The sequence below is a fragment of the Formica exsecta genome, unplaced genomic scaffold (assembly GCF_003651465.1).
Source record: "Formica exsecta isolate Colony F162 unplaced genomic scaffold, ASM365146v1 scaffold871, whole genome shotgun sequence".
Classification (NCBI taxonomy): domain Eukaryota; kingdom Metazoa; phylum Arthropoda; class Insecta; order Hymenoptera; family Formicidae; genus Formica; species Formica exsecta.
Window position 1 is genome coordinate 172,163 of NW_021853643.1, and position 23,085 is coordinate 195,247.

Below are 23,085 nucleotides of genomic sequence, written 5' to 3' on the forward strand. Positions count from 1 at the left end.
TATATATATATATATATGTCTGTGTGTGTATTTAGAATATATACACACAACACATACATCTTTTTCTGTTTATAAGCAACACAAAATAATGTTTGGTAATTGTAATTATTCGACAATTAATCTAGAATAATTGTCTATCTTGACGAAATATATTTGCCAGACATTTGAAATTAAATTGTTAAGGTTTTTTCACTTTTCATGCTGTATCATCAATCTGTTTTGTGTACTCCGATTTTCTATAAAAAATTATATACTATTATTGATTTTCCATCTTCCATGACTATTCTAAAATTGTTCTAATTATCCGAAAAATTAGTTGCTTATAAACGAAAAGAAAAAAGACATGTGTGTTGTGTACATATATTCTAATTATTTATATATACATATACATACCTATATATATATTCTAAACATTAATTAATTGTCGGGTAATTCTAATTATAGAACAATGTATTATATATATATTTTTTGATCTTTCATATTTTTGTCATTATATTATATTATTTATAATATATACCTAAAATATTAATGTTATTCGGTATCAGCGCTGGAAGTTTGTAAGAAAACTGGAGCTTGGGCACCTTGTGCAACTTGTATCAATTGTGGTTGAGTCTGAATGGGAGCTGTTTGAATGATAATTGGCTGATTGCTTCCACCTTGTACTTGCATACGAATCATCTGCAGTTGCTGGGGAGTCAACTGAATCTAAAAAAAAAAAATAATGGAAAATGTATAATATGCAAAAATAACATGAGTTGAAGTAAATAAATATTTCATAAAAAATTTTCTTTTATATTTACAGGTATTTGTTGAATTTCGCCACTAGGAGTGACAATTTGCTGTACGATTTGTATCCCACCAGTTTGGGTCGTGGGTGTTTGTTGCGTTTGCTGCAATTGTATAATTTGTTGACCAGATGACTGCTGTGGATTTTGAACTGTAACTGTTTGGGCTGTATTTGTGTTAGTGGTCTCCTAAAATTAATAAAATTATAAATATTATATATCAATATATTAATATATGCAAAATTTGCATGGATTAGTTAAAAAATAATATACCTGTTCTACCGGACTGCCAATATTAATAGTCTGAATTTGTCCACTAGAAGGTTGGACAATCTGTATAGGTTGCGTAGTACCACCACTGCTCTGTACACCCTGATTCGCTGAAGCTTGTTGTTGCGCCAATTGAAAATAATAATGGACCTGATCAGAATTCATAGACGTGCGTACAGTGGCCTCATTCTGTGCTTTGCTTTGTTTTATTTCGTCTCTAGGTACTATATCTATGAGAAAATCAAACTGATCATATTTCGTAACTGCCATTGCAATGTCGTTCCTTTGGAGAGTTCTTCTTTTATTGTCTTCTGTATGCACCCATGCTCTGAGAGTCAGTTCATGTATAAAAATCTCTGCTGCTTTAGCAAAAAGCATGGGAGCTTCTGCACTTATCATCTTTACATCTCCATCCAATTTCATAATCTTCTTTATCCTTGCCAATGGTAAAGATTGTGTTTTAAGATCCATCTAGAAACATTTGTTTACTTAAATGTTGAAAAGGACTGTAATATATTGAATTATTAATTTTACTAACAGTTGTAATATTTTTTATTTCTTCCATAACTTTTGGCCAAAAGTTAGACAAAGCTTGTTGTGCCTCAGAATTGCCCGGCGATGCAATTTGCAAGTCTCCATTTGAATCGCCCTCTATTTCACTATCTTGATTTCTGAAAAATGTATAACAATATATAAGGCTTGTACAATTTTGCTCTACTTGGCTTTATCCATTCAGGAACAAATGAGTAAAAATAGAGGAACATATATAATGTAATTAAATCAGAATTAGAATTGTTAATCTGTAAAGTATATTAATCTTTTTTTGTACATACATAAATACTAATTTTAAGGTATACCAAATGCAATAACGTCTAACCTAAAAACGATAGAAATTTTTTACTTACGAATTTAGGAAAAACACAGACATTTTTGCAGTTGTTGTTTGATTGCATATAAAGGTAAAGATCCTTTAATTATGAAAATTTCATCGCTGCAAAAAATTTAGCAACCGTGCCATCATTTAAATTATATTTTCACTAACTCTTGTACTTCCTATAGGCGATCTTTTTCCGTTAGAAAAATCGAGTTATGATTCTCCTTTTGTATCACCAGAGAGAAACCTGAGAGGGGCCACGCCGCCGTTTTTCCTGTAACGCTTTCTCTAGCCGGTACAGTGGCGCTAACTGATCGGCTCCCACTTCCCACTCCTCAACACTCGGTCTAGATATACTATGTCTATGGGCTGGTTTATGCAGGCCGTAACTGTTAATTTATGCATAATGGCATTATGAACAAAAGCATTGTAATCCTAGTGTTAAACTTTAACGGTTCCGGCATAAATTAACAGTTACGGCCTGCATAAACCAGCCTTTAATTGTGGATCTAGCACGGACATGCACCAATCGATCGTTTTACCATGGCACTGAAAAGTGGATCCGGCCACGTAGTTCCGCCGGCTCTAAAATGGATCCAGTTAGCGCCACTGTACCGGCTAGAGAAAGCGTTACATGAAAAATGGCGGCGTGGCCCCTCTCAGGTTTCTCTCTGGTATCATCTGTCACCTAGGCTAATGATCACTAATTTCCCTAACACAAGTGATTACGATACTACAATTGTTGTATCATATTCAGTCTGATTCAATTATATTATTATATTTGATTATATTTGACGCTGCAAAGAACAAATCTATCTTATATAGAAAAAAAAATGGAGGGATTTCTTTGCGCATGCGTGACAGCGTAAAAGGATGCGTTTAGGGCTGTGTTCGAAAACATCACTTGTGTGTCACCACGAGTGTCGTTCTATCTTTGTTCAACTTTTAGTAAATAACAAAGATAAAACGACGCTCATGTGCACACAAATGATGTTTCCGAACGCAGCCCAGAAATCCTACCCGTAGTTAAGGTGCCTTTAAGGTGCCTTTACATGGCAGCGTTAGAAATTTTAGTTCCTTTTGTTCTGGTTAGTCAAATTTCAATCTTTAATCTACAATCTTCAATTTTCAATGCGTAGTCTGATACGGGCTTAACGTAATGCATTACGGAAAAGCTTGTGCGGTGGCCCTTAACGCTGCCATGTAAAGGCACCTTTATTAACATTGCTCCACGCGAGTATGTAGTTCAGACAGATGGCGCAATGCAACGGCTTAAATTTCGTGGACGGGATTTTTCGCAGCATGGTCATTTCTCCCCTCATCTCTGAACGAAGAAAGCATTTTCCTCCCTCATAAAAATGAAGACCAAACCAAACCGTCATAAGGAAACAAACACTTTTCGGGTATTGAAATTGAAGAAAACAAAGCTGATCTAAATAATTATTGCTTTTTATACTAAACCGGTTTTTCTCTTTTGCACAGTTCAAACCGTTCTCTGAAAGAGTGACGGAAATCGAAGTTGATGTCTTTCACCGTGTGGGTCATCGATATGAAGATAATTGTGAGGAAGTGGAAACTTATTTTCACCAAACGCTACAGAAATGGAATGTTCTTAACCTAACAGATGGTTATATTGCTTTCAAGAAGCAAGTGCGAGACATCATTACATTGCCTCAATTGATTCACAAAAAGCAATATGTAATTGACACGCTCATGGAGTATCTGAAGAAACAGGATCCCTTGTTTCTGCAGCCTATTCTAGAGTAAGTATAGAAGAATACTAGTATAGAAAACTGCATAGATATACACATCTACATATTTCATTGTTTTTATATTTGTATGATCTCTTTCTCATAGATTAGTAGTAGCTGTATCGAGAGACCTTCAGAAAGATTTTTACGAGTATTTCCCGGAATTCTTATCCGAAATAATCCGTTTATTACAAACGAAAGACACGGAACAAATAGAGTACACATTTACCACTCTGGCATATCTTTTTAAATTTTTGTGGCGATATCTGATAAGAAACATAAGAACTGTGGTCACCCTATTGTTGCCGTTATTGTCTGACACGCAACCGGTCTATATAAACAGATTTGCTGCAGAAAGTTTTGCATTTGTAGGTCGCAAAATCAAAGATAAAGATTCCTTTCTAAAATTAGTACTACATATTTTGGAAGATAATCCAAATGGAGTACCGGGTTGTGCAAAGTTATTATTTGAGGTTGTGTTTGGTATCGCAGGACAATTTCACTCCTGTGGCGAGCAAATGTTATTGATTTATTTTAATGCTTTGCGAGACCAATCTGTTAATCAAAAGCTCACTTATGAAGTATTGAAAGAGATCATAGCATGCATATTAGAAAATGTACATTTCCAAAAATGTGATATTATGTGGAATGTTATATTTAAAGTGATGGATATATTTATTGAAAAATCAAAACAATCATTAGAATCTTCCGATAGAGAGCATGCGTTAGTTCTATTCCTGCGTCTTATACATATTATTATCAGTTATAAGAATGGAAAGTTTTTAACTGATGCTATATCTCTGATAAAAAGATTTGTTTTTATAATGGACACATTAAACGAGGATAATAATATCCTGCGAGAGATTATCAATGTGTCTATTGCTATTCTCTTAGCATCCAATGTGAAATTAATGCAGGAAAATTCGAGTCAACTGTTGTTGAAAATTATGGCAGTGAACAATACAGAATTATTGTATTTTGCTGTTGAGAAATTAATGCATTATTCTTCATTTGAAACTTTAGTCTTACCTCATGTATTGCGACGCAGTATCTCTATTGGAGTTGACAGTGAGACATTGCTTCTCTTTGCTAAAATAATTCTTGTCAAAGCATCGCCTTGTCTTAGTGGTATAAATTTGAACAAATGGAGAAAATATATTCTAGATGTACGAAATATCGGAGTTGAGAGTGTCGATTATTTTTTGTTGGAATTGAGGACATTGTCTACTGATATTGTTTCGATCGATGCAATAAGAATGTTGATAATTTTACCGCATCTGAAACCATTGCACGAAGAATTTAAGACTGTATTGAAAAATGGGTTATTATTTATGTATCAAAAGATGTTGGAACATGATAATACAGAAGATGCTGCAAACATTGATAGAACTAGTTTTATATTTTTATTAATGCTAGAATCGATAATACATATATCAGAGCCAAGTGAGCTTCACGAGTTTTTTGAGAAATCCAGCATAACAATAGTTGATCTTATCAACAAATATCACAATAACAAATATATCTTGAACGCGATAGATCTCTGTTTAACTTATTTCATTACCTCAGAGTATCACGCAAATTATATCAATTCTGCATTTTTTGATATATTAAATAACAACATAGTGAAGAGGATGAGTTCACCTTACAGCAGTATTCGGTTGACCGTAGCACACTTGTATTCTTTATTTTCTAATGTTGAAGATCTGAGAAGGTCTTCGATGCAGGATAACGACAAAACTGCCATGGAACTTGTCTATTTAGCGGAATGTGAACCCGCGACGGTACAAAATTATCGCGCCAAATTATTGCATTTACAAGCCTTAGGATTTCAGAGTCACGCGATAGCTAATTTAAATTCAAAATATTACGAATTTCCATTGCGTTGCTTGATTGGTAATCTATATGTCAATTTCTCTCTGCTCTGGCAACCTATAAGTATAATCCTAGCTAGTTATGGCAATAAGGAATGTCCACAGTTCTGGCCAACGTTTTTAGCCGAATTAACGTCTAACAATGTGCAAGAAATTGAATGGAAACCGTTGTTCGATTGTCATGTGATCTCCTCATTGGAGACCCTAAAAGAGAAGCACGACGATAAACCTGATTTCGAAAATTACAAGATACTACTCTGGAAATGTATGGCACATTTCTCGCATTACGCCGAGACAAAGAATAGAGATTTAACCGGATTGTTCATCGATTTTATAAATACAAATTTCTTTAAATCCAACTCCGAAGATGGCAAGTATTGTAATATCGAGAAGCATAAGGACGTAATCAACATAAATGACGATACGAATGACGAAAACAAAGAAAAAGAACTGAATGAAATCATAAAAATCACGCAAGCGGACACGAAGAGTAGAAATTACAAGGTGAAACACTTACTTGCTCAAATGGAGATATTTGAAAAAGTGCTAAATCCAAAAATGTTACATAGAGAAGCAGAGATGCGTCAGATTTATTTAGACTTACTTTCTTCGAAAAATGCCGACATACAGAAAGCTGCCTTGAATTGTCTCTTTGCATATAAGTACGAATATCTTTTGCCATACAAGGAATCGCTGTACGGTCTGATAAGCGAAAAGAATCTGAAGAATGAGCTCGCGCGTTTTAAGCTGGATCGAGAGAGTGACGTGATCAAGGAGATCCATCGTGAGAATCTCATACCAATTATAATGAGAATTATTTATGCGAAAATGATTATGAAGACCGGTATGAGAACCGGCGGGAAGGCCAATGGATTTACACGGCGGAAGATGATATTGCGTTTCTTAGGCGGCACGCAGGAAGACGAAATGATTATATTCATCCAAATGGCTTTTCGACCCTTCAAATCATATGTATCGCTAGAGGTGGAGGACAAAGAGTTCGACTTGAAGCGATATACCGAGAATATTATCGACGCGATCGACCTGACTAATGTTATCCCACCTAAACGCATACAGAGCGCTGTGAATTTGCTGGCAATAGTGATGGAACAATTCGGTGGTAAGATGTCAACGAAGCTATTGCCGCGTTTGCTCAGGATATTGATCTGCATTTTGGCGGAAGTGACCGGAATTATACATAAATCGGACGGGGTTTATCCGGGATACCTGTCGGCGATTAAGAACGTACGAACAAGTTGCATAGGTATATTGGCCAGATTTTTCGCGCATTTTGAGGACTACGATTGGAAGCGACACGAGATTGACGCGGTCTATCACGTTGCGATATTTCCCTGGTTACAGAAATTACCAGTCGAGGGTATACACAGTCCCACGGCCTTATTGAAGCTATTTATGGCATGGGGCCAGAATCCGCGATATCATTCGTTGTTTGCGAAGCATCGAGAGGACGACAAGTCGATCACTCCTCTTCCTTACATCGTGCAACTCCTTTTGAATCCCAAGACGCATCAGTCTGTCATTAATGCTATTTTGGAAATTGTTGAAAAGTTGCTGACGCTACAAGACTATGGACAATCCAACGAGAATAGCATGCAAGTGGACGCGTCGTTCTTACCGCTGATACCGGTACTAACGAATCTGCTTGACGTGGAGAAGAGTGTACTTCCGAACGGAATCAATTATGGTTCCGCTATTCTTCTGCCGCACGTCCCTCGCATTTTGGAATTTCTCAGAAATAAACTCGAGAGATCCAAAAGAGGTATAAACAAGACCGATTTGCTTATATTGTCACGAATCTCTGAATTTGTGACGGACGCTGAAACGTGCGATACTCTGTTGAAACTGATATTGCCTGTACTAGTAAAGAAGGCTGCGTGTGGCAATAACGAAGAAACTATCATTGAGCTTACGACGACCGTATTGAATCTCGTAAAAATTGCAAACAAGCCGGAGATTCACTTGCGTGCCATCGCGCCATTAATGGGTCTTGTATCAGACGTGCCTGCTCGTAAGCTTCTTCTGCAATTGTATGGCGTTATCGCCGAAAAATCTTCGGAGGAATATCGCGAGACGATGATACGAGATCGCGATGTTCTGATTGCGCTCAACGCATGGGATCGCAAATGGATTGATCAACCGGATTTTCAGAAAAGATTGGATGCTTTCGACGAGATCAACGATATGGCTAAGAGAAACGCCATCACCCTGGAATTCGGCGTGACTGTAATACACAATTGCTATTATTTCTTGAAGACCGAATCGGATCTGGCAATGAGGGATTGTGCCGGTCAGTGTTTGAAACTTGTGGGATCCAGATTGGCGAAGGAACACCAGAATAACGTCTCGAACAGACGTTATCTAATGGACGATACAATTCTGGCGCTCACGAGGAAAGGAATTACGAGTAAGAATGAGACTGTTCGCCTTCAATCAATAGCCCTTTTAGGACACATGGTTCTGGAATGCGCGGATGTGCATCCTATCTTGCGAGACATGTCATTGCTCGCCAATCGTGCCGATCCCGAGGTTGATTTCTTCGAGAATATGCAGCATTTGCAGTTACACAGAAGGGCTCGAGCGTTATTGAAATTCTGTACGCTCGCCAAAACATTACGGAAAGCGTTCAATTCTCGAACCTTGACGCAATTTATTCTTCCCCTCTGCTCGTCATATCTATGCAACGAAGCTTTCATTCATAAAAATAGCCTCGTCGATGCTGCCATCGAAACTATCGGGATGGTATGTAGACTTTTACCGTGGCATCATTACGAGATCATCTTGAGGTATTATTTAAATAAACTAAGGAGATCCATGGAGTTTCAAAAACAACTCATTAGAATAGTAGTAGCGATATTAGATTCGTTCCATTACGATCTCTCAAAATATAAAGAAACGCAAAAGATTACGCAGGTCGAAGTTACTTCGGCGAGAATGGAGGATAATGCCACTTTGATCGGCGAAGAGAAAACTAGTGAAATAAACGGTGAAGATGCGAACCTCGAGGATAAAGAAACTGAAGAAATATTGGAGGAAGCATTAAATGATGAAAATGTCGAGAATGTTGAAGAAGTAGAACAGGATAATGAAGTAGCGAAGGAAGATTTACCGATAATCGAGAGACAGACATTACTTTCGCAAAGCGGAGCGAAGAAAGTGATGTTCGGTATATCGAACGGTTTGTTACCCCAGTTGCATCGATCCATTATGGCCAGAACGCGGCAGGACAGTAGCCATAAAATTAATAAGAAGAAGCTTGCATCCGAAACGGAAGAAGATGATTTACTGAGAGTTCCCATCGCTGTCGCACTTGTTAAATTACTACAAAGAATGCCCGGGAGTCTTCTGGATGCAAACCTGCCAGGGTAAGTTCACGATATCATACAATGTGACATTTATCTAATTTAGGAGCAGACAATATCTGTTTCATCTTGTATAGAAATTCTCATATTATTTTTTATTGTGTTTTAAAATTATTTCTTTGAAATAAAATTTAATAAAATAAACTAATGTTTCTATACATGGAACATACTGACAAAGTTTTATCGTTTAACTTTGGTAATTATATATATGTATACACATTTTTTTCTTTTTTTCAGGATTTTTATGAAACTGTGTACATTTCTTAAATCGCGTATGGAATCAATTCGACGCACAACTCGCGAGACACTGCAAAAAATTATGATAACGTTAGGACCAAAATATCTTCATCATCTTTTGAAAGAAATGAATACATTATTAACTAAGGGTTTCCAAGTGCATGTTCTCGTGTACACAGTACAGTCCGTATTACTTGTACTGAAGCCTTATTTCCAGAAATATGACATTAATCACAATCTACAAAGTATTTTATCTGTAAGTACAATTATAGTTACAAGCTATAATATATATAAATTCATTTCATATAAAAAAATTCATTTCATTATTGGAATTTTTGTTAATATAAAACTTTCAATGTTCATAATTCTGAAAGAACATTTATAATCTCACATTTATACAATATATTTTTATCAATACAGTTAGTATATAGAAGACATTGATAAAATTTGATCAGATATTTTCTGTATATCTTCAAGTAATTATTTTTACATAGGTGTGCAAAGTCGATCTATTTGGATTAACTGCGGAAGAAAAGGAGATAGCTGGTATTGTTAAAAATGTATCAGAAGCAAGAAGTACTAAAAGTTTTGACATTTTCCATATATTAGCAGAATTTATAACAAAATCTTGCTTATTGGATTTAATTCTGCCATTAAAAGAAGTGCTGATGAAAACGCACTCGTACAAAACGATAAACAAAATTACGGAATGTCTCCGGAACGTAACTCTTGGATTGGCGGATAACTCTTATATACCACTGGAACAGATGCTCATATTTCTCTATGGCATTATTTCAGAAAGCATACCGGATTTTATGCCGGAAAAAGACAACAAAAAGCTTAGGGAAGAGGAAACGAAATCTCTCGTGCAGCAGCAATCAAATTGTTTCATTATACCACCAGAACCCAAAAACAGAATAGGTATTAAAACTACAGCGAAAACCACCAAGCGTACCAATGTACACGTAATGATAGAATTCGGTTTGAAACTGTATCATATACTACTAAAACGAGACAAGATCTCCTGTACGGAATACAAACTTTACTTGGAACCCTTCGTGCCGGTTTTGAGCGATTGTTTAAATTCTCATCACGTTAAGCTATGTACCGTAGCTTTACAATGTTTAAACTGGATGCTGAAAATGGACTTAACTTCGACACGCGAATCGATATCGGGAATTTGTACCACCATGTTCGACATCTTGCATAAATACGCCGCTGCGGGATTAAGCAAGGGAGACAACTTCGATCTCGTGATGGCCACATTCAAATGCATGTCCGTGATCGTCCGTGACGTGAAATACTTCAGTATCGACGCTGATCAATTAAAGATTCTTATCTTATATGCGGAACAGGATCTGCACGACAGTGATAAGTACGCCACTGCGTTTACATTGCTCAAGGCTATAATTCATCGGAAAATGATTATTCCTGAAATGCACGCTGTCATGGAAAAAGTCGCTAAACTGAGCATTACCACGGAATTGGAGCACGTTAGATTGCAATCGCGTTCTTTATTCTATTCGTACTTGATGGAATATCCTCTTGGTAAACATTTAGATAAACACATTTATTTTTATCTCAAACAATTGAGTTATAACTTGCAGCCAGGCCGATTGAGCGCACTGGAGATGATTCACACTATCGTCACGGGATTCCCATTAAAAATTTTAATTAGAAGATCGGAGATTATATTTATAATGACGAGCGCAAGATTAATAGACGACGATGATCCGACCTGCCGTAAACTTTGTGCGAAATGTATAACAGAAATACTCACCCGGATATCCTCCAACGAAAGAAATAAACTATTCAACAAGTGGCCTGTTCAATGGCTAGGTGATTCCAATATAAGATACCGGACATTAGCGGCACAATTATGCGGCATATTTGTGACTGTTGAAAAAAATGAGTTTGATTTAAGATTATCTCAAATTTTGCCATTGTTATTGAAGCAGTTCCACGCAAATTCTTCCGTTTCCGACAATGAAAAGCCTGGAAAATTTGTCAAGCTAAACAATGAAAACCATTTACAGAAAAATCTCAATTTAAAGGATTCGGAAAGAGCAAAAGATCATCATTTAATTCAAGTGTTACACTTGTTACTAAAGATTGCAAATTACACATCATTCTTCACGAATGAACAGTACAAAGATTCCATTGACTCTTTTGCTGGTAAGAAACATTTGTTGAAATGTATGAATAGGCATTTTTTCAGCAAGTACATATATATATTTATTTTATTTCACAGAATATAGTCAGTCTTTGTTGTCTCATCCACATTTCTGGGTTCGATTAGCTGCCGCACAATTTATTGGATTTGTCTTGACTGCTCTAGACGTTGATAAAGTTGTGGAGCTTTTAAATAATTCCGAGAATGAGAAAACACAAGAAGGATACATGTATTCAAATCCTGTTGATACTTTAAAGAGTTTAATTTTAGATCTAATAGCGCAACTCTATCCAGATATGACATTTGAAGAATTAGCAGATCAAGTTGTGAAAAATCTGATTTTTATCGCAAAAATATTAAAATCGATTAAAATATCTGGTGTGCATTGTAACAAACAGGATGAAGGAAATATAGCAAAGGATAACAATAATTTATCTCTTTCTTGGCTTATCAGAAGATTGAGAAAAGCTGTTAATATAGAGATAACACAAGCTCCTAAATCGACATCAGTTGTAAGGATATATCTTTATTTATTGAATATTATCTATATAGAAAATTTTTATGCATGATATAAAAAAAATTATATGGATCACACATTTTCAGAGAACTGCAGTGTTTAAATTTATTGCTGGTGTAGTAACTACAATTCCTATGGAATATTTAAATGCGATACTTTTTAATATCATGTCTCCATTGGTACGAGAGATAGCTATAACAGAAGAAACTAATATTGAATTACGTCGACTTGCCAAAGAAGTAGTTGCCATGATTAAAAAATCTGTAGGAAACGAAGAATATATCAAATTATTGAATCGAGTGCAACAAAAACATGATATTAAGAGAGCAGAAAGGAGAAAAGTTCGCACACAACAGGTAAATTAACTTATTATTCATCTTTTTATATTTGTAATACTTTTTACATAAGATATTATAGGGAATATTTATAAACATATACTCTTACAAATGTAATATACATAATATTCACTACAGTTTGTAGTTGATCCTGATCTGGCAGCTAAACGCAAATTGGCTAGACAACAAAAGAAAAAGGAGTCGAAGAAAAGGAAAATTAATAATATAAAAGGAAACAAAGTAGTAAAGAAACGCAGAAAGAAAGTAGACCCGGATGAACTATAATGTATAATTTATACGATTTTATAATTGCACAATAAATAATTGTGACTTGTAAATATTTATAATATAAAATATATGTATAAATTATTGTAACATTTTTACAGAGACATACAAGAATACGTACAAACATTAATACATTTTATAATTGTGAAAAGTTCTAAATAATGACTATGAGTAACTATATACTATATATCTATATATGTAAAGAAAGTTAGAAGTGTAAAAGAGTAATATACATTGCCGCGCATGCGCGAAAAATCTGGCCTGCTTCACAATGTTGGGCGCATTCAGCGGACCGATAGTTTAGCATCGTCTTGTCAATACTCGACGTTGATTTGTTGGTTCTAAAAGTAAGAACCAATCACGTTCGATTGCTACCCAATTGTTGAATCCGCTGAATGCGTCCAATGTTTCTAGTATGTATAAAATTCAATAGTCTATGGTTGTCTCCATATTGCTCCATATGCTATAACCTAAAAAAATTCAGTATTGAATTGGGATGAGTAATATTTCCGTATTACGTGAAGTATTATAATAACTATAATTTTGAAATACATTTTATTCATTTATTTATCTTGTTAAAACTGAGGAACATTCAGTTACAAATTTTAGTTAATATGGTAACGAATCTAATAAATCTTTGTATACATACAAGTTATCATTTTTGAAACACATTTGTGTTGCTTTATACATATAATTTAGTTTGGTAATTTTATTTTTATGATTACAGATTTATATATATTATTTAAATCTTTAAGATATTTGTATACAAATTTTCTTTTACCTGTGTTGGTGATTTTAATATTCAATATTTAATATACACATCTGCTGAAAATGGTACGAGCGAGTGAGAGCGATATCTCAACCATAGGCGGAGTCCTGAATGATTCTGCTAGGCCTTTGAAAGAAAGATTCCGGGCTTTATTTACCCTGAAAAACATTGGTGATGCAACGGCAATAAATCAGATCAGTACATGCTTTAAGGATCAGTCGGCATTGTTGAAGCATGAGCTCGCATATTGCCTGGGTCAGATGAAGAATCCTATGGCAATTAGCATCTTAACAAGTGTTTTGGAAGATCTGTCGCAAGAACCGATGGTACGTCATGAAGCAGGTATGTGTTTAGTGTGTATGTTTATTCGATTTTTAATGATATGTTTTGGAACAAATGAAGAAAATAAAGCCTATAATTTGAACAGGAGAGGCACTGGGTGCTATCGGTGAGCCAAGTGTGGTTCCATTGTTGGAAAAGTATTGTAAGGATTCTGTGTTGGAGGTAGCGGAAACCTGCGAATTAGCCTTAGATCGATTGAAATGGTTGGAATCTAATAATATAGCGAGCTTGAAAAAAAATCCATACTCGACCATCGATCCTGCACCTCCAATGGAAATAACAAATGTGAATGTCTTAAAGGAAATTTTACTGAATGAAAACAAATCACTATTTGATAGATACAGGGCAATGTTTTCACTGAGAAATTTAGGCACCAAGGAAAGTATCCTTGTACTTATAGAAGGTAATTACATTATTCTAATAGGAGAGAAAATGTTAATGTGGAGTAATAATTATCTATTTGTCTTTATATGATGCAGGTTTGAAAGCTGGTAGCGCCTTGTTCAGGCACGAAATAGCATTTGTACTGGGACAACTTCAAGAAGAAATATCTGTACCAGGATTGCGAGCATCGTTAGAAAATACAGAAGAAAATGAGATGGTGAGGCACGAATGCGCGGAAGCTTTGGGTTCCATTGCCACTCCTGAGTGCTATGAGATATTGAATAAATACCTCAATGATAGTAAAAGAGTCGTTCGCGAAAGCTGTGTCGTCGCTTTGGATATGTGCGACTATGAGAACAGTTCGGAGTTTCAATATGCGGATACATTAGCCAAACTTCCTACTACGTGAAAATATCCATCTTTAAAATGTATATAATATTGTATATTTATTACATTTAAAAAAAAAAGAAAAATGTAAGTCATTCTTTTAGTCGTACATATTTTTTCATTCAATGCGATTTTCTAAAGCGTGGAAAGCTAACTAAAAAGATTATTTTTTATTATGAATGTATATATTTTTCCTGTTTCCCTCAGTCTTAATTTTTATAGTCTGCTTTTATTTAATTTAGATTACACGAAAATGATTTAAGAGCGAATTATTTTATAGCGAATCGATTGTGAAAGAAGTTGTATTTTTGTTATATAAGACGATTTTTTCTCTAAGGAAACGGTAAAATCGGTAGATTGAATTGCAGCGATATATATGCGGGTATACCGCTAATAACAAATGTCCGATAAGACTCACACGATACGAACCGGGTGTTTCGAGTGGAATCGATCAGCCACGTCACGGTCCAATGTTTTTACATTTGCCGTAAACCTCATTTATGCGAATTCATTTCTTTATAATCGCGTTTGTAAATATGTGTGTGTATGTGTAGCGTTAGCTATATTCCTGTAGCGGAATTTCAATATTGTCGGTGCTCAATTTCATGAATATCGCGTGCCGCCTTAGGCATTCATTGGCATACAGTCATAGCTTTTATTACTGTAAACACACAGAAACCTTTACGATTCATATCAAGATAAATATTTCTCAGTTCTCTTACGATGTTAGGATGTCGTTTAAATTGTGTTATGTAGGGAAAATTTATAGACATAAAAGACATTTCTCCTTGATTCGCCAAAGGGGAGAAGCTTGATTTAAGCTGAATAATGAAACGATTAATCAGAGTCTGTAAAGCAAGATTGACGCGTTGTAAATATTGGACAAGTAGGATAGAGTTCGTCAAATCTTCAACATCGCAAGTATACAGGATTACGTGCTTTATTTTCACTTATAGAAAGGATCTTACAAGATAGGCACGATACATTCAAGCGTGCTTTTATCAAATAACACTATAACAAAATATTATCGCTTCAATGTCACGTTCACATCTACCTTTTTCTTATCGATTTTAACATACTATTAATATATCTTTTAACACGCGTTAAAGTATAAAAATAATTAATCGATCGCGAAAACGTGCGCAAAATTTTCTCTTACTACGAGACTTATTCTTTTATTCGAAAAGATAGTTTGGGGATAATTATTTATTTTTGTGGTATATATTTTGTGTCTCTCAAGGTACTTGTATATGCGACGCTATCGCTCGTTATAAAGTATAAGACGATTCTCGCCAAAGTGGGGGGATGGATGGGGGTGGTCGATATTAACCGCGAAGCACTTTCCTTCGCGGAGAACGCGGTGGCAATAGTCACATGCCGGCCGCGGTCGAGTATACTCGCTGTGTCTCTCTGCTGCTTCACTTAAAGTAAGCGCTTTCTCTCTTTCTCGTCTGTTAAAAATATTAATTACGATAATTCGTCAAAGATTCGACGATACCAAGAAAAAAAACAAAAACATTTCGGCAACATTTTCTGAGATTTTATCAGATAATTATATTAGAGATATTTTTCTAAATACTTCTTACTCGTTATACAGTTTTCAAATGATGTACGAAATACATATCGAAGTGTATATTTGGTTCCTATAATTTTTTGCAAAAGAGATACAAATAATTTTCTTTAAATTAAAGTTACGAAATTTTTCATTGATGTCGTCGAATTGATGAAAAAAATCACATTTTAAAAATTCCACACAAAAAGCTTTTAAATGCGTATTAAAAAATGTTTATTTTTAATTAATATCCTTCCATTTAACAAGCAAACTATAAGAATTTGATTTTATGTATTTCCTCTTTCTTTCTTTTTATTTTCTTCTTTTTCATTATATAAAAAACTGTGTTTAAACATTTGATTCACAAAATAATAGTATTATATGATATAGAAATATTTAAATTAAATGAGTAATATTTAATTAAGTAAGTTTAAATTAAATGAGTAATATTTAATATTTAGTTAAATATTTAATTAAATGAGTATTATATGATATAGAAATATTTTGTTTCCGCAATTCTGAATATTTTGCAAAAGCTGTACACTATACAGTATGGGAAGATAGAATTTTAAAAAATTGATTTTTCTCAAATTAAGTACAAATTTTTGAAATCGAAGAATATTTCCAAAGTCTTTAGACTCATTTCTCCCTGTTTTCCCCAAATTTCAATTCCTTAATTTAAATGATTAAGAATAGCGATAGAAAGGATAGAAAGAAAATAATTAATCATGTAGTCGATTTGATCACATACACAAAGAAATCAAAATTGAGATTCGAAGAGTTCGTTATCTTGCAAAATAAAGTTTTGTCGATTCTCGTGAATTTACTAAAATAGCAAGTTACGCATATAACAATCTCATTTCGATTAATATTAATAAGAAATAATGTTTCGTTATTTTTAATTGTCCACTTATTATTGAAGTTTGCGTTATTAAAATTTATGATTTTTTAAATTATTATCAAGCGTGTCTCCTTCCGTTGGTCTCCTACAATTTCGACCAACGCATGTATAATATTTTAAGAAATACGAAATACGCATGTTCTTTCCCCGGATTATGAAATCGCTTTTCGTGTGTACTACTTTTTTTTATATGAAGTTCGTGTGTCGTGAGAGATTTAATGATAAACTTCGCAGTTATTCGAAGTATATACTTTCGTGAGTATGAGTATACAGCGAGCGCATACGAAACGAATGACATCTCGTGTGCTTGATGTGTTTTGATTGATCTTTCTTATTTATGAGATATTCGTTCGTAAAATATGCATCTCAGCTCGAAAGTAATCGCTCTCGGATATACGAGATTGGCCCTTTCTTCGATAGCGACGGCTGTCTTTGTAATGTCAATCGCGCGCAACGTTCGTACACTTCTCGATATGCCGGAAGCAAAACAAACGTCAATCATTCACCGATTCTCGATACCGGAAAAAAGTTGTCGCGGATAAGGAATCATGGAATCGTTCAACAGACAGTTTAGAAGGAAGGAGATTGACATCTCGCAGTCAAATAATATCGAATATCGTAATGTTTAAATTAAAACGTAACGCGATTTGCACGACGTAAGCATTTGCATGTTTCTCTGCCAGCATGTGGCTTCCCGCTCTTTTGACGTCATAATCTGGTATACCTGCAAACACGATAAGGAGCATTTAATTTCATTCTTGTTTAGCAAACATTCACTATTTTTATAATTAGAAATTTTATATATTTTTTGCGAAGTGTATGTTTATAAATCATGTAGCAAAATTTCATAACTTTATTACGTTGAGCAAAACTGTATTTGCCGCAATTTTGAATCACGGTGGAATATAAGAACCGCTTTGGCGTTACGTGTCGATCGTTAAATTGGCATACTCTTATGTCAGAATATCCGGTCTTTACAATCCTAGTTAATTAACTTTGTAGAAAGAATCGATCTATCTTTTCCTTCCTTGCATTATTATTATCATCATTACTGCGATTCAGTTTTAAAACTTGGATATTTTTTTGCGATATATTAATATAACACAAAGGTAAAAATATATGCAAATATTAATTTGAAAGTTCAAAGGAAAGACTTATACGGGAGTACGAGCGAATATATCAATATCATAGAGTTTTATGCAATTTCCGGCGCAGTGATTTGTATGCGCGACTTATGCACATGTCACTGGAAGCATCGATGAGCGATCAGGCGTCATCGGATTCGCGATCGCGGGAGATCATGAGGGATAATCGGTGGTTCCTGAAGGACGAGACGTAGGAGGATATGTCCGGCTGCTTGTCATCATCTATGACAGGATCGACAGATGCGGGGCCCCTGCAGCCCCAGGAAGATCCCGCGCCGCCGTCGACCTATGACCTCAGACCGTTGTCAGAGGGCAATGGCTCGTCGGCCCGCCGAGGCAATCGTCATCGTCATCAGCTGCGACGTAGGATGACGTCCGCCCCATCGTCCGGACAAACGATACAGCTGACTCCACTTTGGGAACACGTAGTACGTGTCTCTATCCTCTGTTACAATATACTAAGCGTTATACTTCATTTTATATATTTTATATTTGTATTTCTAGTTTAAAAAATTAGAATATGAAATTTTTTTCTCGATTCTACAAATTTACGCGCGTTTTTCCGATCAGGTGCGTACGCGTAGGTTTCCATCCGAGGTCGACACGCAGGCCACCTTCGTTGAGATCTCCGAGAGACTTCGAGACCCGGAATGGGAAGTGCGCCAGCATGCTCTGCGGGTACTAATGGACGTTCTACCAACTCTGAATGCCGATGCCGTTGACAAGGTCATGCAACCGGTGGTGCCGGAGCTGATCAATAATTTAGGGCATCCAGCGCCGGCGGTACGGAAGGGTGCCTTGGACGCGCTGCGGGTCTACCTCGTTCATACCCCCAACAGAGACAGCGTGGTCAAAAATGTAAATATCCGCAATGCGCTAAAACAGAATTTTTTCTAATTTTTACATCTACAATTTTTATATTCAATTAAATTATAATTAAATTAATATATCCAATTATTACAAATCTAAATTTCTCATATTTTTAAACTTTCAAATTTCAATTTGTTAAATAGATTTTTAGAATGATCTATTTGTAAATAAAAATTAAATTCAAAATACGCAAATTTTTAGATCTTTTTCGCGATTACATAGTTTCCATGATTTTTTTATTTTTTTTAATAATACGCGTTATCGAGGAATATTTGTTACAGATCCTCCACGACGGCTTGAATCGACCGGATGCTCACAATCCGTTTCAGACGAATGTGACGACGGGCGTGATTTTGAGCGCACCGTTGCTACTTTTTCCGTCATCTGACAGTCCCCCACCGACTATGCAGATCCTCAAAGACGCCACGATCGCCTTCGCTGCACGGTTGGTTCAGGTACCGCACCAGGAGGCCGCTCTCAAATCCCTTATGAAGATTCGCAATGAGGTCGGCGACGAAGAATTCGAGAGTTATTTAGCTGATTACGACGATAAGTTGAAGAAGAACATCGATGTTCTTTCAAAGATTTACAATATCAAACCGAGCAAGAGGAAGCGAGAGAGAAATCACGAGCAGGATATCGTAAAGGCCGACATAAAGGAGCAGCGTATCTTGAACAAATCCTGGGACAGCGATAGTGACACTTCCGGTATTGCCGAGGAAGAGGACGAGGCATCGAACGCTATACCGCCGGCGAGAGTCGTTTTGGAGACCGAAATCAAGTTCAATGAAGAGACGGCCATCACGATGACGATTCTGGAGGAGAAGGACGAGAACGAGAGCGGGGACGACGGGACCGGTAAGGGCGAAAATCCATCCTCTCCGAATAAACGGAAGACGCCCAGACGCGTCCGCTTCGGCGGTGAGATCGTCAAGCTGAGGACACCCGACAGCGACGAGACAGAATCGATCGAGATAACACCTAAGACGAGGATCCCGCTTCCAGTGTCGCCGGCCACCAAAATGCCGGAAACGACGAACCGGAGACGACCTTCGTCGCAACCGTGCAGTCCCCACGCGGGTGAGAAGCGGAGATCGAGGAGGGTTTCTAGATCGGCATCCAGCAGTCCCAAGAGAGAATATACGCACAACGCGCAACTGAGTCCTAAGAAAAGTATTCTCACACGAACGGATGGTCCTCTCATTATCGACCCCGTAACGGAAGAAATTAAGAAAGTAAAGAAAGATAAGAGAAACGGCGAAGCAGTTTCAGAGGATAAAGATTCTTTTAAGGTAAACGATAGTTTAAAAGAAATTAACGAGACATCGAGGAAGGAAGATAACACCTTAGATCAGACAACTTTAGGCGCGGCAAATAAAGAAGAGAAACCGATGAAGAACAACGAAAATAATCGAGCGAAGGATGAAAATAACATATCCAAGGTAGCTCAAGTTGCAATCGCAGTACCGAAGAATGTGTCCTCGAAAGGAGAACAAGCGATTCTCGAAGATAATCATGCGGGCATGATTGACGAGAGCGTTTCCGAAACTACCTCGCGACGAGAAAAAAATTCATCGCCGACTAAATTATCGAATTCGAGTGGTCCAAAGACGGTCAAAGATAATAAGGACGACAATCTCAAAATGGAAAAAGAACGCTCGAACAAAGATGTTCGGAAAACATCGGAAAGCAATTTTGTTAGCGATTTTTCCAACGATCTTCCATTCGGATCGCCGGTTAACGGCGAATACGAAGCGCAAATAGATCGCCTGGTCGGCGGTGATTTTGTCGACGATGATGAACGGGAGGATGTGCGTATTTTCGGCTCGATTACGGACGATCGTGCGACGAAGAACGACGACGGCGAAGGACGAAGGAGACGCGGTCAATGCTTTGACAGGAAGAGCATGTCGGAGGGGAACGGAAGTGTCACTTGCAGCAGTAGCGAGGGTGAGAGTAAACCGCGAGAACCTAGCTGGGAGGAACTTGGATTGGTCGGTCAAGAGGTGTTGGATGATTTGCATAATAAGGTGAGTGGATTCGAAAATATTTCCGGATAATTGCAAGGTTAATGAGTACACAAAATATTTTATATATGTGTGTTGCATGTGCGAATTTATTATATATAATGTTAGTTTTTTTGTAAAAGATTTTTAGTAAATGTGCATTTTTTATCGCCTGTGAAAGTTAAATCTCTTGCGATTTTATATCGAGATGAGTCTTTCATAGTTCTTGAGATCTTTTTAATTGCCAAAACTATATTTTCGAATCTCTATAAAATTTTCCAAATAATATAAATACATCGAGTTAATTTGACGACTTAAAGCGAGAACGCGAAATACTTCATATCGATTTATTAGCGTAAATTAATCTTTGAGCTATGAGTTGATCGCATTAATTTAAAGTGCAAATATAATTTAATATATCATAAAGAATCGAAATAAGATACTCGTATATTTATTTATGTATCTTGTCAAAGACATTGATATCTCCTTTATGAGAAAATGTTTGTTATCATTTCCGTCGAGACAGGGTAACGCTCCGCTTCCACTCGCGGCGTGGATTAACATGCTCATTCGAGGACCCTTGACTTTAGGACAGGTCGCCGGTCCGATACATTAGTACACGGTGAGAAGTAGGTCGATCGATTTTCGTCGACAAAAGTTCGTCGCGTGACGTAACGTGATTTAAGCTCCATCAATTATCGGGGTTACGTGTGCGCGCGTACACAGACGCTTAACATATCTTTTTCTGCTCTTTTTTTTTTCTTTAATCTCATGTACACGAAGTACTTATTTCTTGCACCATCGATATTTTCTATCGAACATCATCGCGGCGCATTGGGTCATTATTATAAAATTACATTCGATTATATTCGATCGACGTACAATTAATCCGCGGACGTGGCGTACTCGTAATAAATATCGGGTGAATAATCGAAAAGCTCGAAATCCAGTCTCAGCTTTTCATGGAGCTTCCGCACCGTCGCTCTGTTTAATTGACGGAAGTATATCTTGGAAGCGTTGACGTGACTGTTACTATGCCTCCATCTGGGCTTGATCTTGTCCCGTAATCCAAACTTATTGATCGCGTACACTTGATCTCGCCACAACGATTCCACCTATAGAATTAATAACATATTCACGGAAAATATTTAATACAAAATGAGAAATTTTTTTTATTAAAAAATTTATCACTTATTTTATCTTAGAAGAGATATTTAATGCGAAACATTGTGCGACAGACAACAGATAGCGGTTTCGAATGCGGGTCCCGATACTCACATTCGCAATAATGCTGTACTTGACGAGGCACGGCGTGCAATAGAGATAATATGGCATCCAGTGATCGTCGCCGTAACTTCCGAGATCGGTGTCGATCACGTAATCGACAAACTCTCGAAAAGTCGGCTCCACACCGGCTGGTGACGGTATGTCATCGCGCCGAATCACCTGATCCGATCGTGGTTCCGTAAAATTGTTTCCTAAAGATTTAAGAGAAAAAAAACCATCGGCATTTATATGTCGCCGCTCTCTGTATTCTGTATAAAATTGGAGGAATCGAATATTTTCTTCATTTATTAAAATTACTCTCTCTTTTACTTTCTCGTGACTTACTGCGATATTTCTTCACGATCTTGGCTCCGTACTTGCGATAAAAGTGCAATGTCCCGTGTTCCCGGCCGGCAACAGAGTTCTCGAGTTTGTCGCGATAGGCACTCAACAGCCTCTCGAACGGATGTCGAACGACCAAAAGCCTTCTACTCGCGTTTAAGACTCGTTCCGCCTCGGGGTACTCGAGTTCCGGTATCGCCCTCCTGGCGATGGTCGACAATTGTTCCCTGCCGTTATTCAGCGTCTCCATGGGCACATTCATCAATAGGCAGAGATTGTAGAGCCAGGTCGTAGTGCCGGCTTTGTACACCGGGCAATACGATATATTGTGTAGTCTACGTGGCAAATTGCGTAATCTTATCAATAAGTTGATCTTGATTTAATCGATTTCTTATGATGTCAAAGGATTCTCTTTTCTTAATGAACCTGTCCATATAGAAGACGCTGTACTGCGGCGCGGGCGGATGTTTGAACAACGAATCTTCGGCGAGCTTTCGATAGGAGCCTAAATTATAGTTTTTGCATACTCTTTCGACATTCAACAATCGTCGTGTGTTGTCCATTTCAGCTTCGATCTAATTGTAAGATAAATCGCGAGATTATTTTCTTAAGATTTGAGAAAATGAAAGGATCAATTTCTTTT

General features: G+C 36.6%; 5 protein-coding genes across 9 annotated transcripts; 3 read left to right on the forward strand and 2 right to left on the reverse strand.

The window, feature by feature from the left end:
- Positions 1-272: 272 nt before the first annotated feature.
- Positions 273-1,983, reverse strand: LOC115244813 (nuclear transcription factor Y subunit gamma-like). Its single transcript, XM_029822762.1, has 5 exons — positions 1,961-1,983; positions 1,594-1,726; positions 1,059-1,526; positions 801-974; positions 273-705 (listed from the first exon to the last, which is right to left on the reverse strand). The coding sequence occupies exons 1-5, from the start codon at positions 1,981-1,983 to the stop codon at positions 532-534; spliced, it is 972 nt and encodes a 323-aa protein (XP_029678622.1). The 3' UTR covers positions 273-531.
- Positions 1,984-3,287: 1,304 nt separating this feature from the next.
- LOC115244814 (small subunit processome component 20 homolog) lies at positions 3,288-12,776 on the forward strand. Of its 2 annotated transcripts, XM_029822765.1 has the most exons (9): positions 3,288-3,332; positions 3,412-3,692; positions 3,787-8,934; positions 9,169-9,424; positions 9,663-11,343; positions 11,420-11,853; positions 11,945-12,214; positions 12,332-12,479; positions 12,580-12,776. In XM_029822765.1, exons 1-8 carry the CDS (start codon positions 3,288-3,290, stop codon positions 12,476-12,478), a joined length of 8,262 nt encoding a protein of 2,753 aa, XP_029678625.1. In that variant the 3' UTR covers position 12,479; positions 12,580-12,776. The 2 variants fall into 2 exon arrangements, with proteins under 2 accessions (XP_029678625.1, XP_029678623.1); XM_029822763.1 differs by having other exon boundaries at positions 12,332-12,733.
- Positions 12,777-12,937: 161 nt separating this feature from the next.
- LOC115244827 (deoxyhypusine hydroxylase) lies at positions 12,938-14,454 on the forward strand. Of its 2 annotated transcripts, XM_029822809.1 has the most exons (4): positions 12,938-13,095; positions 13,206-13,589; positions 13,675-13,992; positions 14,069-14,454. In XM_029822809.1, the coding sequence occupies exons 2-4, from the start codon at positions 13,310-13,312 to the stop codon at positions 14,380-14,382; spliced, it is 912 nt and encodes a 303-aa protein (XP_029678669.1). In that variant the 5' UTR covers positions 12,938-13,095; positions 13,206-13,309; the 3' UTR covers positions 14,383-14,454. The 2 variants fall into 2 exon arrangements, with proteins under 2 accessions (XP_029678669.1, XP_029678668.1); XM_029822808.1 differs by having other exon boundaries at positions 12,967-13,589.
- An 81-nt stretch (positions 14,455-14,535) lies between these two features.
- LOC115244819 lies at positions 14,536-20,942 on the forward strand. Of its 3 annotated transcripts, none has more exons than XM_029822786.1 (4): positions 14,536-15,787; positions 18,029-18,386; positions 18,529-18,816; positions 19,110-20,939. In XM_029822786.1, exons 2-4 carry the CDS (start codon positions 18,159-18,161, stop codon positions 20,886-20,888), a joined length of 2,295 nt encoding a protein of 764 aa, XP_029678646.1. In that variant the 5' UTR covers positions 14,536-15,787; positions 18,029-18,158; the 3' UTR covers positions 20,889-20,939. The 3 variants fall into 3 exon arrangements, with proteins under 3 accessions (XP_029678646.1, XP_029678642.1, XP_029678643.1); XM_029822782.1 differs by having other exon boundaries at positions 14,569-15,787; positions 19,095-20,942; XM_029822783.1 differs by having other exon boundaries at positions 14,569-15,787; positions 18,067-18,386; positions 19,095-20,942.
- A 7-nt stretch (positions 20,943-20,949) lies between these two features.
- On the reverse strand, positions 20,950-23,039 carry LOC115244828 (carbohydrate sulfotransferase 11-like). Its single transcript, XM_029822810.1, has 4 exons — positions 22,869-23,039; positions 22,446-22,777; positions 22,113-22,312; positions 20,950-21,949 (listed from the first exon to the last, which is right to left on the reverse strand). Exons 1-4 carry the CDS (start codon positions 23,003-23,005, stop codon positions 21,719-21,721), a joined length of 900 nt encoding a protein of 299 aa, XP_029678670.1. The 5' UTR covers positions 23,006-23,039; the 3' UTR covers positions 20,950-21,718.
- Positions 23,040-23,085: the final 46 nt, after the last annotated feature.